An 18,117-nucleotide genomic window follows, 5' to 3' on the forward strand; every position below is an offset into this window, starting at 1 on the left:
TAATTGTACAACGATACGAGTCAGGGTCGTTGCGATTTACTTCCGTTTAAGAAACGAAAGCTTAAACATGTAGCAAAGTTATTATAAAAAAGTTATTGTAATGTTCTTCGAAGAATTTTCATTTTAGAAGCACTAAAAACTTATTTTGTGTATTTCGTTACCATTTTTATATAATTTTTCAAGTGCCATTATTTGTATTAGGATCTTATTATTGAATAAATTTTTTTACGCGATTTTTTAAAATTACGCGGTTTTTAATATACGCGGATTTTTTTAACGCGGTACAACCAACCGCGTAAAAAAAGATCCCAGTGTATAAGTAAATCTAATGAAGTAAAAAATCAATCGTATGGTTCATGACAATAAGATTTTCTGTTTTATCAATAATTTCAATATATTTGCTGTTCTTTCCAAATAATAGGCAATTTTAGTTGATTCGGGAAAAAAGAACAAAAATACATTAATACTTGTATAACAATAGGGTAGAGGAACCATATTTCGTCCGGGCTCCATATTTCGCCCTCCTATGGATCCTCACGATATTAATGCTTTTAAATGTTCAAAGACAAATAATTTATATTCGCTACTCTCAAGCTTGAAATCTCTTGATATCTTTAACACTGGTACGTGATTCATGGTTATATTATTTTACTATTTTACGAGCTATCAATAGAGCGTCTGCTAGTTAGACTGATTTTCTTTTGTTTGCAGAAACGAGTGCTATATATTTCTAAGCGGAATTGTACTTCAAACTATGAGCATATTATATTTTTTATTGGCATTTGAAATTTCCTGAATGTGATTTTAATGATTTTTATGTTAGTTATAACAAAAATATCGATTTCTCTGAAGATTTTTCATAATTATTAAGAGGCGAAAAATGGGTCACATTACTTGCCTCGGTTCCATATTTCGCCCTGGGCGAATCTCTATACACTGTTTTGGAAATATTATGTGTGCCTAATTTTATCCCTGTCTAAGAATAACAATTAAGTCGAAAATAATAACAACGTTTCCGACACAAGCTTGATATGATCTTTTTATATAAAAATCAAGATTTGTATGCATGTATATTTCAACATAACTTTTGAATGCTTGTATTGATTTCCATCAAACTTGGCATACGTGTGTTTTTCACAGAGCTGATGGTCATAGAATTGAAAAGAAAGAAGGGATAACTATCTAGAAAAAATATCATGCTCAGAAATTTAGAATCGGTGTCTGATGCCATTTTGAAGCCCGACACGGCGATTTCCAGTTTACGAAAAGTAAATCGACGTTTTCCGTTACTCTTCATACATAATAAACCACCGTTATCGAATACTATTTGGATATCTTAGGAGTATCTGTGGCTGATGTTGCATATCCAGCGATTTTTGGACTTTCATAAAAACATTTTTAGAGAAGCACTTCAAAAATTCGCTTTGATCGATTGTTTATTTTCACCTCCCGCTTTTTATGTAGCAATAATAATAATGATTTGATAGCGGAGAGTTCAAAATACGTTTCGAAAAGTTGCTGGAGCTGGTGCATTTTTAAATTGAAGATTTATCAAGAACATCCATTGAAACAAATAAGAGCTTTTAAAATCTTTTAATATAAAAATAGCGGTGTATTTGAATATATGATCCATATTCATTGCGGAACAGCTAGACCAAACTTGACGTAGGTATTTTTCGATATAAGATTGATTGTAATAGAAGAATAAACCAAAGATTGACTCATTATTGACAACATAATCTTTTTACAACCCAGTTGAAATGAAAGGTTCAATAGTAACATAAAATATCAAAAAACCAGACCGTAATAACTTCTAAGCCACCATAACAACAAGAGCTAACAGGGAATCCCGAGTAAGGCTAGGTAATCAGCTGGTAATTTATAAAATAAATGCTTTTCACGGTTAACCAACCAATTGCATTACATAATTAAGTTGATTTTCTTGTCATATGTTGATTTGTTTCATTTAACAGCTGTTTTCGTCATATTGCCGAGGAGGGCGAAAAATGGATCCTTAGGTGAACGAAATTAGGATTTTCGGGGTCGAATTTAGGGGTTCGGGCACCCATCAGGAAATTTCTATTTACCTTGACAAGATAAGTTATTTTGGCTGTAAAGCAACCCGAATGTGCAACATTATGTTCATTGTGCACTATACAGTAAATACTGCACATCGTCCAAGTAACATATGAAAATGTATAACGTTTAACTAGTTAGTCATGAATTAAGTGGGCGTTTTATGGGTCCGTTACCCTACGAGTCAGGGTTGTTGCGATTAACTTCCGATTAAGGAACGAATGTTTAAAAATATGGCAAAATCATTATAAAAAATCATTGTCTTGTTCTTTAATGAATTTTCATTTTAGAAGCACTATCAACTCATTTTGTTTGTTTTGTTATCATTTTTATACCATTTTTCTAGTTTATATTTAATCACGGGCTTGAATGAGGGTTTTTTACGCGATTTTTTAAAATTACGCGGTTTTTTTATACGCGGATTTTTTCAACGCGGTACAACCAATTATATCTGGTAGCCAATTATATCTGGTAGCTTACTTTCTAAAGTATCTTAATACTTTCTAAAGTATCTTAATACTTTCTAAAGTATCTCAATACTTTGTAACTAAAAGCAAATTTTTCATCCTCGCTGCCGACTATGAGCTGAAACTAAATCTAACTTAAAGCTAGAATGTTTTGCATTAAAAGCACTGGTTTGTTGTTTGATGGTTTTCCATTGCCATAGGTAAGCAGCATGTTAAATTTGTTCCGCCTCTGGGCCAAGATATTGCGGACTGGTATATTGGGTTGTCTCCCTCGGGCCTTGAGAGTATCGTAACAATTTTACTTGTTGCAAGTTGAATTAAAAACTAGATTTCGGATTATCTCATGTTGGGAGTTGGAGATTCTATGGCGAAAAGACTGAACAACTTTCTGGAACCTAATTTTGAGTGCATCGATTTTGGTTGTTTCATGCACAACGGCAATGGCATTTCAGTGCGGGAGGTCTGAAATAACTTTGAGTTTCTTGTTTTGGGTTCTCCGCAGCTTGGTTGTGTGCAATTGAGCAAAGGTTACCCAACCTGGAAGACCGTATTCAGTTAAAGCGTTGTTACGGTCAAAAATTGGAGAGACGAAAATTACTGTAAATCGATCCTTTTTCTGACAAAAAAAAAATCAAATCATGTGGCTTTGTCAAGTTTAATTTGTACAGAATAATAGAAAAATATTGACACAAGCTTTCTGTTTAGCGAATGCGAATTGCCAAACCTTTCTTTTGACTATATCCATCACGTTTTGTACATTCTTTTTGGTCGTTTTGTTCACCACAGCACTTGAACGGCATCTCATTGAGAACTGTCTTTCGTGTCTTTTTGAGGTTCCGGTGGCTCCAAATTCTAACAACTTGTAAACAAACTGTCTAAACCTGTCACAAAAGTGAGGTTAGGCCGTTCCATGCAATGATCTATAAGCGTTTATGAGAAAGACTTAAAGACGTTTTTGAATAAAATATTCCTTGTTCTTTAACATTAGGGCTTTTCCCGCGATTTCCGGATCCCGGGAACAGAAATATTGATTCCCGGGATTCGCGAGTCCCTTGAAAAATTCCGCAAAGTTTACTGTAGTTTTCTATACAATAGTGTAATAAGACTAAATACCCTCTCAAAACACGAAACTGACGTCGCCAAACTGTATAGCAGCACTAAAGTGGGCATTACACTAAGCAAATATTTGCTTGAAATGACGGCTCCAATTTTTAGTCATTCATATTTGCTGTTTTATTCGGAAACTCAAAAATCAGGCCATTATTTGCTTTCTAATGTTGTTCTTTGCTAGTTAATGAGCGAATTTTTGATTTGAAAAAAAATATACCTGTAATGTTATAAACAATTTTGAAACCCATAGAAAACCAGGAAATGGTGAAATAACGTTCTAGTTAATCAATCCAAATTTTTACACGGAATCCTACTCTCTAATCAATGGTGAGAGCAACTTCAAAAAAGTTTGAATGTGCGAAGAGGTTTTGCTACCGTTCAAGCAAACAGAGTTTTGAGCAAATATTTGTAACAGTGTAATAGTATTGCAAATATTATCCCGAAGAAACATTTTGCCCAAAAAATGCCGTACCAAATATAGCGAATATTTACTCTAGCTGCCTACCTGCCTAACACTAAGTTTTCTTTTCAACAAAGTGAAAGAATTGAACACTTCAGTTTTTCAAAAAAGGCAGCAAGAGCTGAAATCAGTGATTTGGAAGTATTCCAAATTTCAAACACCAGCGGTGATTTAATGGGTTTAAGCAAAGTTTTACAGAAGAAATTATATTATCTTGGTTTAACGTAGAAGCGTCAGCGAATCTAAAGCGATTGTTTGACGACATGAAAGTCCTGAAACCTCTTCTTCTGCAAATATTTGCAACATAAGTCGGTCGCAAAGTTCTGAACTTGATTATCCTTTGTTTTTTTTATTTCAATTCGTTATTTATGCGAATTGGTAAGAAAATTGTAAACGATTATTTATTTGTTACCTCTTATGAATAAACTTTATTTTAAATCCCTTTATGCTGAGATTATTTTTTTATTAGATTTTTCTCCCAGGAATTTCCGGGAAATGAGAGTTTTCATTCCCGTTTCCCAGGAAATCAATTTCCTGGAATATTGCAAACCCTAGTTAACATTTGTCTGAGTTCGTCTTTGCCTGTCCGAGTCAAAGTCCAAAGTTATCCTAGAGGGTATGGGCAATTCAAAGAAACGCATTCCGCAGCTGACCGGAGCGAATTATGAAAATTAGTATATCCGAGTCGAGCTTCACTTGGATGCAGTTGAAGGTTCATCTGTGCAGACAGAACCAGCTTCGGCGGCAGACGATGCTCTCAAGAAGTGGAATCAAACCGACGAAAAGGTCAAGTCAATTCTTGTTGGATTCACAACGGATGAAAACTCGGATTTGCTCGGCAAAAGCAAACAGCAGCTGAAATGTGGAATGCTCTACAAGAACCCTTTATAAAAAAATCAGTTAGCACGATTACGGAAGAAGGAAGTAATCCTCATACGAACTCATTTCGTTGCATTTAATGATCTTTTCCGGCAATTTAATACCGCAGGAGTGAAAATAAAAGAATGTGACTTGAAAGCTCAACTATTCTTAACCTTACGCGGCACTCGATAATCTAGAGGAGAAGGACGATCAAACAGCGGCTGTTCACCGAAGAGAGATAAAGGGCAGAATGACTTGAGAGTTTCGGAACTCGTCGTAGGTAGGAAAAAGCAGCATTTTACCAGCAAGTATCATCATTCTGGCAAGGTCGCGCACATGCAGTGTAATAGGCAGTAGCGGGAAGATCAGGTTCTTCCTAGATACAGAATGCAGTGATCATCTCGTGAAGGATGCAAATCATTTGCGGTCTATGCGCAAAATCAAAGATGCATTCATTAACGATGTGGCCAAGTAAGCTGTGACACAGTTCGAAGAGTATGATGTTCGCGAAGATTCGCGAAGTTCGCGAAGATCAGCACAAAATAAAACGGTGATCTGATCCGTGTGGTGTACCTACGAGGCAATAGCTTAGTGGCAAATATAAGTCTATTATAATATTTTACAAATGAGCCATTCAACTATTACAAGATCCATTAAACTACACAGCAAAATGGGGTAGCTGAACGCTTCAATCAGACGTTGGTTGAGAGGCTAAGATCAACTCTGTCTAATTCAAAAGCTACGAAGATATTGACTACGGTGGCTTTAGCTGAAAACGTAACCCTTGCAGAGAAGCGGATGAACGGACAGAATACGGATTTTCGGATGCTATGGCATTAGAAATGGTAACGATTGGCTTCACTCTGAATAGATACCAACTTTGGGACAAATTGGCAAAATCGTTATTGCAGGAGACGTTAAATTTAACGAAGACATACATTTCCCCGAACACCATTTTATATACGACCACATCGCAGCTGAATGCCTACAAATGGAACCTATTTGAACCGACAAGCTGTTGGCGGACATCTTTACAAAGGCGCTGATTCGAAGACCTACGACGAACAGTTTGGCACCATAATCAAAAGGAGGTGGCGAAGTAGGCACTGCCAAACTAGCCTTGAGAAGTAGACAGGCGCTCATGGAGAAAATTTGCAATCATTCCCAATGAAGACGTGCAATCATTGAGATCGTTTTTCGATGAACTGTTTATAACTCGTGAACCTTTGCCTTAGTATTTGTCCTTCCGAGTCCAAGTCCAATGTTAGCCTACAATTTTTTATTTACTCACTAATTTTAAGGAATAGCAATCTAAAAACAATAGTCAACTAAACCTGTCGAACACCAATATTATTATTATGATTCGAGCTTGCTTTATTTTATAAATTTTTCGCTCACTCATTTGGCGCCTTTCAATGATTGACGAGTAGGCGACCGTCTTCTTCGCCAGGAACAGGATGACGATTATGAGTGACGAACACGCAGAGGAGGAGGTGAAAAAGGCGTATAGTGAGCTGAATAAACGATAAGGCCGCTGGGAAGGACGGTATCCCGGTCGAACTTTTAAAGGCGGAAAGCGAGCGGCTGTACTTTGCGATAGCTGATGCGCGCGGATAGCTGGCGAGACATCAGCCGCGTTCGTAATGTTATATGGACTAAAGCAGGGGGATGCGCTCTCTAACTTACTGTTCAACATCGCCCTTGAAGGTGCAGTACGAAGAGCAAACGTGCAAAGAAACGGTACGATCATCACGAAATCTAACCTGCTCCTTGATTTTGCGGACGACATCGATATCATCGGTATCGACCATAAGGCCGTGGAGGAGGCCTTCGTACCTTTTGAGAGAGAAGCAACGAGATTGGGACTTGTCATTAACTCTTCCAAAACGAAGTGCATGGTAGCTGGCAGGGAGCGTGGGAGTTCCCGTGGTGTTGGTACTGAGGTGGAGATAGATGAGGAACGATTTGAAGTGGTTGATGAATTCGTTTATCTTCGTACGTTTGTGACATGTGACAATGATATGAGCCGTGAAGCGAAACGACGAGTTGCAGCTGCAAACAGGGCCTTCTTCGGACTACGTAACCAGCTATGGACGCCGAAGGAAACGTGGTTGTAGGAGGAGACAGGAGAACGGTTGCCCAAGACAGAAGCGGGACATCTCTAATTCGTTCGGCCCTGGACCGGTGAACGATCCGTTAGCAAACAAAGTAAAGTAAGTAAATTGTCTATCTTGGTAACTAATTTTAAGATAGCCTTTAAAAGAAAAATGACTGTTGAGGTCTTATTTAAATTTTATTCAATATTTACATGTTCTGTGTTGAAAAAATGTTGCGAAATATCTGAAAGTCATTCATAAATACGGTCGTTTTTTTCTGAACTGAAATTTAAAAAAACTTTGAAACCTTCAAGTTTGTCTAATACATTTAGATCATTCAATTTTCCTGAGCTTTATTTGAAAATTGCGATTGACGAAAGAAAAACATAATAAATGATGACCAAACCATCATTAGTGTTTTATTCAAATCAGAGTCAGTCGCGTCCAACTTTACCAATCAGATAGAACGTGAATCAAATTTATGAGGTAAAAAGTGCCTAGTACTCGCGACTGTCGAACCTAACTGTCAAATCAAAATGCACAACAATTTCCAAAACAAAATAATTCGCAGTCGCCGTAACATATTTGGACGTTATTTTCTACTTTCAGAATTTTATATCTGCAAGTAATTAATATTTCTCAGATTAAATTCAATTTGATTCCACCTCATATATCACATCATGTTTTCGAAAATAAAATTATAAAAATAGATGCGAGATGAAAATGACAAAAAGTTTGTCCCGAAAGTGAAAAATCGGTGAAAAAAATTAAACACCGCCACACCGAACACATGCTGCTCGAGGCATTAACATATCCTTGCAGCGAAAAATGTTTCGGTGTTTGATCCGGGTAACGCACGATAATCGCATTAATTAATTTATTGTGTTCATCCTCTCCTTCCCTTTCGCCCCACCTTCCCCATTGACCCCTGTCAAGCGGGAGATTGCAGCTTTGCAATTGTGATGCAATGAAAATTAATTGAGCCTTCAATTTTGCAGCGATTTTAAATTAATAATGTGCAATTTTTCTCTCCGATTGGCGAAATGAAATCAGAGCCATTCCACCGGGTTGAGGTTAAATCGCTACAAGCCCACGCAAATGCTTGTACCCGCGGTAGCCATAAAGAAGTGTTTGATCAATTCGGTTAATTACAGGGCAAGGCTATACATTTGTACGCGTCCATAGTGATATTTTATGTTCGGTTATTAAGTTGGATGAAGTGTCGCAATATTTACAGCAACCAGGAAGGGATTTTGCCTTCAGCGTGTTTGATTGCAGTGGAGTCTAGGTGCGAGTTTTTCAAATTATGCTATACTCATAAACAATTTATGCAGAGTATTACTGCTACAAACAGGCATTGATTTTAATCATCCATTCACTGTAAAAACTATGCAATCGAAGATTGAATAAAGAAGACATTTAAGAATTTGACACATGCAAAGCATATTCAGTAAAAATTAAAAATCTATATATCTCAAAGAGCAGTTGAATTTTGAACTGCAAATTATAGATAAATTGATCAATAAAAGCTTACTCAAATTTGACTGTTGCTTCTCGTTAGTAACAGTTATTACTACATCCAACAGTGCTGGTAATAGAGACGTATAAAAACGAAACCAGAAAATACCTGTTTGTCACTTTCTCATTACTTTATCGAAATCTGGAAAATTCTGGTGCTGAACTACAGGTCAAGCTTCCAGCAGTCAACACATTGCGACGTGATGTCCCTATCCAATTTACACAAACTGTGCACAGTGAATGCGAAAGCCTCCATTTTGTACTCACCGTCTGATCCAAACCCACCGAGCAGGTCGTTCTCTTGGATGTGATTGATGATGTAGCTATCCCGGTTGAAGCTACCGCCCTGGCCACTTTTTCCATTGCCATCGTGGCTGGACTTGCCATGAGTTTGATGGTGCGGCTTCCGCCTTGGTTGTTTCACCGTCGGAGGTACGTACGGCGCCTGAGTGGTCGTTGGTTTCGGTGGCAACCGGAGCTCTGTCAGAGGAAAGGTAAAAAGTAAGAGTAGCAAAATATGATATTAGAACAAATTTACATACAATTAATTTTAATGTCGCGAGCAAATGTCAACTGTCAATGAGCAAATTAGCTAAACCTGGATTTAACGGCAGCGCAGGAAGACGAACGTTTAATTCCACCTTGTTTGCTTCCGTAATAACACACTAAGCCAAGTGTACGTAAATAGGAATAGATTATATTTTCGATGTTTTACTGATAAACTGTAGTTTGTTGTTTGAATTTTGACAGCGCTGTCCCAAGTGGGAGGCTTGTGTCCGGCTAGATGAAAACTGTTCCGACCATCACAATAATATTGAGAGGTCCCGCACATGTTTACTGGGGATTTTGCTCTACACTAACGAATGAGTACTGACCGACCGATGTTTCCCTTCGGGGAAAATCCGTTGGACCGTACTAATTTTCCATCAATTTTACTGTCACTCACACTTGAAAGAACATTTGCGACAGAAGCAAATTGATCACTCACTTGAATGAAACTGAAATACGAAAGCTTTTTAAAAGACTTTCACTGTGGCCATTGCTGTACATTGTAATCCGATTGGGAAGCTAATGAGTCAGCACTGAGGTGATACTTTCTGACAACCGAAATATCGTTTCCACTTGGTTGGGGCAAGCGTGGGTCGCTCGGAAGGTTGAAAATTGGGATGTTGAAAGTTTTCTGTTTTATAACCGTGCGTGCGGGGGAGAAATTTGGGATCCAAACCCAGAGAGAACCGTTAATTGCAAAATCCCAACAAAAACTCATAAAATTATATGTACAAACCAATGTCACGAAATGCAACAAAACTAGAATATTATTGCAAACAGTTTGAAGAAACCGTGATGTGTAAAGAAACACTAATGAATAATAAAAAGTCTAAAATATATCGCCAAGACTCAGAATCATTAACAGGTAGCAAATTTTAAAATTGCAATAGGGTCATTTAATACAAAGTGATCACGAAAAAGTACAAACTTGACATTGACAATCAGAGGTTTTGTTCAAAGTTCAGGAAATTACTCATCTAGAAAAATCCCAATGTTGGTGTCGATTAGAATACCTCCGCATTGTAAATGTGTAGTACCTATGTTTGAAACCGCTTTTTTCTTTTTTTATAATTTATTGACGTATGCGCCAGTAAAATACTGAAAGGTGATTTATAAGTTACTGAAGAAAATAAACCAAGGAAGCCAGAAAAAATCTCATTTTTTCAGTGTTGCCAGATAGATAATTTTTGTATTTTAAAATAGAATTTGCATTTTTCAGCAAGTTCAGCTAATTTTCTTTAGAATTTAATAGTTTCATCACGTTCCTCGGAAAACATTACATAACACCTATCATCATGAGGTAATTTAGGTTGATCTCGAGATGTACCATTTATACGAAAACATTTTTCAATTTCTCAATTTTCATCGAACAATATTCATTTAAAAATGTTTGTTTACCTTCAAACCCAAAACAGAACAATCCCAGACATGATTTTTAGGATTTTTCTGGTTATTAGGGACCAACGAAAATCTTTCTTTTTTGCAGCAGTGTTATCAGATTTATTTATTTCAATTGATATCCAAAAGTTTAGTTTTCCAGTTAAAAGTTATCTCCTTATTTCGGTAATTGCATCTTTGCAATGTTTTTTTTTGTATTGTTTTATTTTACGGTAGGGTAAATGACCCAATAGTGGAGGAGCTAAGCACGAGTTATGCATGTTTAGCCATGTTTTGGCTAAGATAAACGAATCTAGCTGGTACTTTTCATTATTTTCTGTTGAAATGGGGTCTACTTGATAGTTTTGCACCTTAAAATTGACTTTAAACACGTTTTGAGGCTTGAAATTAACAAAAATATGCTGCACGCTTTTGCTCCAATAGTTGCGGTAGAATTCCTATAGTTGCGAATGCGTGTTCCTATAGTTGCGATATATAAAACATTCGTGTTTGCTTGGTTAAATGAAGGTATTTAACTCGCTTGAAGCCCATTCTGTGCCGAACACGCATCAGTACTGGACGTGTTTGGTGATCGGTCCGATAGAGTATAAAACAAAAGACGTGTGAACAAGTGTTGGCATTGTTTGCCTGGTCGAGTGATATAAATCCGGGTTCAAGGTCGTGCCTTTGTGCAACTGTTTCGCATCGTGACTGCCAGCTGGTGCGTAAGCCGATTTGGCTGCTGGCTGGATTGTGCTACAGCAGTGGACGAGACACAAACGAGGAAAAAGAAGAAGCCATCAGTGTCAGCGAGTTGTATCGCTGTGTGGAGTGATCTCACACCTGGCTCGCTGCTGGTGGCTGTTTGGTGCTGCTGTATTGGTGCTGCTGGCTGTAACGGCTGCTACTTCCAACGATCGGACAACCAACCTTACTGGAAGGGAGAAATAAAAAGGTACGTGTTCTTGTCAGCGCTAGTGCGCTAGACTTAGCGCGATGGATGTAGATCCCTCGCCTCCCGCGCCACCATCCCCGAACCCCTCTGACCCTGACCCTTCTGTTACCCCCTCCCCTGTTCATTCTTCAGTCCCCCCTCGCCCCAGGCTTTACCCAGACGGAGCCCAGGGCAGCTATACTGTTTATTTTCGGCCAAAGGCAGGACCGAAATCGAAAAAGTGGAACCTCTTGCAGATTTCTAAAGACCTGACGAAGGAGTACAAGGGCGTGACCGAAATTTCCAAGGTCCGGCCTAACAAGCTCCGTGTCGTGGTCGGTAACCTGAAAGAGGCCAACGATATAGCTTGCTCTGAGCTCTTCACACGCGAGTATCGCGTTTACATACCCGCACGAGACGTGGAGATCGACGGTGTCATAACCGATTCGAGTCTGTCCGTCGAGTGTATACTGCAAAGTGCCAAAGGGTGCTTTAAGAACAAAACGTGTCCCGAAGTAAAGGTGCTCGACTGCAAGCAATTGCGGTCAGCATCGATCATCGGTGGCAAAACAGTATACACTCCGTCAGACTCGTTTCGAGTTACGTTCGCCGGGTCTGCACTACCAAGCCACGTCTCGATCCACCGGGTTCGTCTCCCTGTGAGGCTCTACGTGCCCCGCGTCATGAACTGCCTGAATTGCAAGCAGTTAGGCCATACAGCCGCCTACTGCTGCAATAAGGCACGTTGTGGCAAGTGTGGGGAGTCTCATGCGGAAGATTCTTGCAGTGTTAACGCTGAAAAGTGTATTCACTGCGGAGAAAATCTGCATGAGCTCTCGACATGTGCGGTGTACATGCAGCGCAGGGATAAAATAAAACGGTCTCTCAAAGAGCGTTCAAAGCGTTCCTACGCTGACATGCTGAAGAAGACCGTTACCACTTCTCCCGTTACTTCGAACCCCTTTGATCTGTTGCCCTCTGATGAAACCGATTCTGACGATTCACCAGCGGGAACATCTTTTGCCAATCCTGGGGAGTCTAGAAAGAGGAAAAATATTTCCTCTCCTAAACTTCCCCGAAAAGGTCCTAAGATTTCCCAAAGTGAAATGAATGGTACAAACAAACCTAAAAGTGCAGCGGAAAAACCGAAGCAAACCCCTCCTGGGCTTGCAAATTTAAAGTCCCAGAAGGAGTTCCCAGCACTGCCAGGAACATCTAAAACCCCAGTTGCTCCTTTTACACTCCCAGTTGATGAAACAAACTCTGGATTAGTGAAATTTTCTGACATTGTGGACTGGATTTTTGAAACTTTCAATGTACCCGATCCAATTAAAATTTTTCTTACAGCATTCCTCCCAACAGTTAGATCATTTTTGAAGCAGTTGACTGCCCAATGGCCTCTCCTTGCAGCGATTGTATCCTTCGATGCCTAATTCAACTGCGTATATGAAGGATTCTATCTCTGTCTTACAGTGGAATTGTAGAAGTATTTTGCCAAAAATTGATTCGTTTAAAGTTTTGATAAATAAAAACAAATGCGATGCATTTTCCCTTTGTGAAACTTGGCTTACTTCAAATATTGATCTCAACTTCCATGATTTTAATATTATTCGCCTTGATCGAGACACCCCATATGGAGGAGTACTTTTAGGGATTAAAAAGTGCTATTCTTTCTATCGTATTAACCTCCCCTCGATTCCAGGCATCGAAGTTGTCGCATGTCAAATGACAATACAAGGTAAAGAGCTTTGTATTGCCTCAATATATATTCCCCCCAGAGCACAGGTTGGGCAACGGCTGCTCTTTGATTTAATAGAACTTCTTCCCTCGCCACGTTTGATTTTGGGAGACTTCAACTCTCATGGCGTGGCTTGGGGTTCCCCATACAATGATAACCGCTCCTCTTTAATCTATAACCTTTGCGATGACTTCGACATGACTATTTTAAACAACGGTGAAATGACACGTATCCCGAAACCTCCAGCGCGCCCAAGCGCTTTGGATCTATCCTTATGTTCGACGTCGCTACGGTTGGATTGCACATGGAAGGTAATCCTCGATCCTCACGGTAGCGACCATCTGCCTATTCTTATTTCAATTACTAACGGGTCAACTCGCATGCGACCAATTGACATTCCGTATGACCTCACACGAAATGTCGATTGGAAGTTATACGAGGAAATGATTTCAAAAGCGGTCGAGTCGATTCAACATCATTCACCACTTGAAGAATACAACCTCCTCGCGGGCTTGATTCTCGACGCCGCGTTGCAAGCCCAAACGAAGAAATATCCCGGCGTAACGATCAAAGAACGGCCTCCCACTCCGTGGTGGGACCAAGAGTGCTCCGATGTCTACACGCAAAGATCCGACGCGTTTAAGGCCTACCAGACGGGAGGTATACCTGGCGACTATTTACGGTATTCGGAGCTTGATACCAAGCTTAAAAGCTTGGCTAAAGCAAAGAAACGTGGATATTGGCGTCGGTTCGTGAACGAGACGTCGAGGGAGACATCGATGAGCACTCTTTGGAACACAGCCCGAAGAATGCGGAATCGCGTAACGGTCAACGAAAGCGAGGAGTCTTCAAGTAGGTGGATATTTGATTTTGCCAGGAAAGTATGTCCGGACTCTGTTCCTGAGCAAAATATTGTTCGCGATGCGTCTCCGGGCCACGACGCGATAGAATCACCTTTTACGATGGCAGAATTTTCAGTTGCCCTCCTGTCCTGTAACAATAACGCGCCTGGATTAGATAGAATCAAATTCAACTTGTTGAAGAATCTACCCGGCAATGCCAAGAGGCGCTTGTTGAACTTGTTCAATAAGTTCCTGGAGCAAAACATTGTACCGCAGGATTGGAGGCAAGTGAAGGTGATCGCCATCCAAAAACCAGGGAAACCAGCTTCTAATCACAACTCTCGTTTAGACCACTGGGTCGAATCAAATGGTCTACTATCAGAAACTCAATTTGGCTTCCGCCGTGCCAAAGGGACGAATGATTGTCTTGCGTTGCTTTCAACAGATATTCAGCTGGCGTATGCTCGTAAAGAACAAATGGCGTCTGCGTTCTTGGACATTAAGGGGGCTTTTGATTCCGTTTCTATTGACATTCTTTCGGGTAAACTTCACCGACAAGGATTTTCTCCAATTTTGAACAATTTTTTGCACAATTTGTTGTCCGAAAAGCACATGCATTTTACGCACGGCGATTTGGCAACTTTTCGCATTAGCTACATGGGTCTTCCCCAGGGCTCATGTTTAAGCCCCCTTCTTTACAACTTTTATGTAAATGACATCGACGAATGTCTGGCAAATTCATGCACGATAAGACAACTTGCAGACGACAGTGTAATCTCTGTTACAGGAGCCAAAGCTGCCGATTTGCAAGGACCATTGCAAGATACCTTGGACAATTTGTCTGCTTGGGCTTTACAGCTAGGTATCGAATTCTCTCCGGAGAAGACTGAGATAGTAGTTTTTTCTAGGAAGCATGAACCTGCTCAGCTTCAAACACAATTAATGGGTAAAACGATTTCTCAGGTTTTGGTACACAAATATCTTGGTGTCTGGTTCGACTCTAAAGGCACCTGGGGTTGTCACGTGAGGTATCTGATGAAAAAATGTCAACAAAGAGTGAATTTTCTTCGTACAATAACCGGACAATGGTGGGGAGCCCATCCAGGAGACCTTATAAGGCTTTACCAAACAACGATATTGTCTGTTATTGAATACGGGTGTTTCTGCTTCCGCTCCGCAGCAAACACACATTTGATCAAACTGGAGCGAATACAATATCGTTGTTTGCGTATCGCCTTAGGTTGCATGCAGTCGACCCATACGATGAGTTTGGAGGTTTTAGCTGGAGTACTACCATTGAAAAACCGCTTCTGGAGCCTGTCTTCTCGTATTCTAATCAAATGTGAGGTCTTGAACCGTCCCGTGATTGAAAATTTTGAAAGGTTAATCGAACTTAATTCTCAAACCCGTTTTATGACATTGTATTTCAATCACATGTCCCAAAATATTAACCCTTCTTCGAATATTCCAAATCGTGTCGACTTATCAAATACTTCTGATTCTACTGTGTTTTTCGATACATCCATGATAGAAGAAACTCGTGGAATCCCGGATCATTTACGCGTGCAGCAGATCCCTAAAATTTTTTCCAATAAATATCGAAACATCAACTGCGACAATATGTACTACACTGACGGATCACTTCTTGATGGGTCCACTGGCTTCGGTATCTTCAATAACAATTTAACCGTCTCCCATAAGCTCGATAATCCTGCTTCTGTTTACGTCGCAGAATTAGCTGCAATTCAGTACACCCTAGGGATTATCGAAAAAATGCCCACGGACCATTATTTCATCTTTACGGACAGTCTCAGTTCCATTGAGGCTCTCCGATCGATGAAAGATGTTAAGCACTCTCCGTATTTCCTGGGGAAAATACGGGAACATCTGAGTGCTTTATCCGAAAAATCTACTCAGATTACCTTAGCGTGGGTCCCTTCTCACTGCTCGATACCGGGTAATGAGAAAGCGGACTCTTTGGCTAAGGTGGGCGCAACAAACGGTGATATTTATGAAAGACCAATTGCCTTTAATGAATTTTTCGCACTTGTACGTCAGAATACGATCATCAGTTGGCAAAATGCTTGGACCAGAGGGGAATTGGGAAGGTGGTTACATTCCATAATCCCCAAAGTATCGACGAACCCGTGGTTCAAGGGGTTGGATGTAGGTCGGGATTTCATTTGCGTGATGTCCCGGCTTATGTCCAATCACTATAGATTTGACGCGCTCCTCCGTCGTGTTGGGCTCGGGGAAAGTGGTATCTGTGCCTGTGGTGAAGGTTATCACGACATAGAGCATGTGGTTTGGTCATGCCCTGTACACCGTGACGCCAGGTCTAAATTAATAGCTTCCCTGCAGGCCGAGGGTAGACAGCCGGCTGTTCCTGTTCGTGATGTCTTGGCGAGCCGTGACCTATCCTACATGTCCCTTATATACGTTTTCCTGAAATCCATCCACGCCCCAGTCTAGTCCCGTTCCCCTCCGTCTACACCCAACAAAACGACAAGAACACGTTTGAACCTTAAGCACAAAACCAGCAACCAGACCCCGCACAACAGAACCAGGACCCAAGGACTACGAGCCTCTGTCCCAACTCACGACATCGTGGCTCAGCAGAACGAATCCATACATGCCATTCGACGATTATCAGACGACCATTGAACAACAAAACACTGATTGGAAATCCCATGCTAGTTTTAAGTTAGACTTAATTTCAGCTCGTAGTCGGCAGCGAGGATAAAAAATTTGCTTTAGTTTTTAAGTCATCAGATATAATTGGCGCCGTTAAACATTAAATTGTATTTGTGCCGTGTCAAATAAATGTTATGTGAAGAAAAAAAACTCGCTTGAAGTGGTTTTTAATTGTTTTAGTATTTATCATGTTGTTTTTAATCGGTTGACTAGTAGGTTGGTAAGAGAGTACAAAAATGCACGAAGTTAACCAAGAGACGGATTATGCACCAACTTGATCAGATTTTGGCAAATTTCAGTGAGAGTTTGTGGATATGTAGGTTTTATTAAACTAAACAATTTTGCATGCTTTTCATAAAATTTCTCTAGATTAACATTCAAAAAGGGCTGAAGTTTTTGAGCAGTTTTTTATAAACCAACGTATCTGGATATTGACTGATATTGAAAAAAGTTGTAAAGGAATGACTTTTAGAAAATTGCTTGAAATTTCATATAAAGATATTGGAAAATTGAATTTTAGATCCTATATGCATGAAAAATAAAAAATGATTTAAATTTTGTTTTTTTTTTTGATAGTCAATTTACCTAAATCTTTTTTCAACGATTTAAAAAAAATTTCTAACAAAAATTCAGTCATGTTTATGAAACATTTTCAACGTAAAACAATGTTGGACATAGAAAAGACTAATAGCGCTCATTTTGAAATGTTTAGAAGAATTTTAGGCGACTAAAGTGTTTGTCTATGAACCTTGGCTTTAAGAAATCTGAGATAACAGTTTCCATATCAACTCACTTTTTTTTGAAATCTTTTTGTTCAAGTAAAACTTTAGACACTTTCCTAAACGTCTCTTTCTCTTGTGTTTCTCTTGAAAAAAGCTAAAGTCTATTACCTCTGCTTCGTACCATGTCTGCGCCTACATTTTCGACGTTAGTGTTTACTAAAAGAGCCATCTAGTTTCTGACTGTTTCACACCAACATACTGCGAAAGGCTCGTCAAAAGAATTACAAGACCATAAGCAGTGAGTAAGCATCGATTAAGAGGTCATACATAAGTAACGTAGCATTTTAGGGCTGAGGGCGGCAGACTTTGTGACCGATCATGTAAACGCGGGAGAAGGGGAAGATGTGGTAATTTTTGAACCCAACCTTCCCCTTTCACAGTGATAAGTTACATCATTTAAGTATGTCCCCTAGTTCCTACTTATCCTTAATATTCGCAATTAGTCCCACATAATCTTCTCTAATAACCGTAAAACAGAAATGCGGAACATACCGCAACTACAGGAGAAGAGAATATCCTGTGATTCAATAGTGGAGGTAGTAATTTATAGATAATATGATCACCAATTAACGAACTTCACCTGTGAAACAGTTTCTATAATAAACTTTTATCT

At 39.5% G+C, this 18,117-nt stretch overlaps 1 protein-coding gene across 3 annotated transcripts in view; it reads right to left on the reverse strand.

Moving 5' to 3' along the window:
* Positions 1-18,117, reverse strand: part of LOC129732813 (protein amalgam) — a 318,420-nt gene that overhangs the window by 8,398 nt on the left and 291,905 nt on the right. For all 3 annotated transcript variants that reach the window (XM_055694085.1, XM_055694087.1, XM_055694088.1), the window contains one exon: positions 8,856-9,068. In XM_055694085.1, coding sequence (XP_055550060.1) covers positions 8,856-9,068 — 213 coding nt within the window. The remainder of the gene's footprint in view (positions 1-8,855; positions 9,069-18,117) is intronic.

Source organism: Wyeomyia smithii, chromosome 3 (genome assembly GCF_029784165.1).
Source record: "Wyeomyia smithii strain HCP4-BCI-WySm-NY-G18 chromosome 3, ASM2978416v1, whole genome shotgun sequence".
NCBI classification, from domain to species: Eukaryota; Metazoa; Arthropoda; class Insecta; order Diptera; family Culicidae; genus Wyeomyia; species Wyeomyia smithii.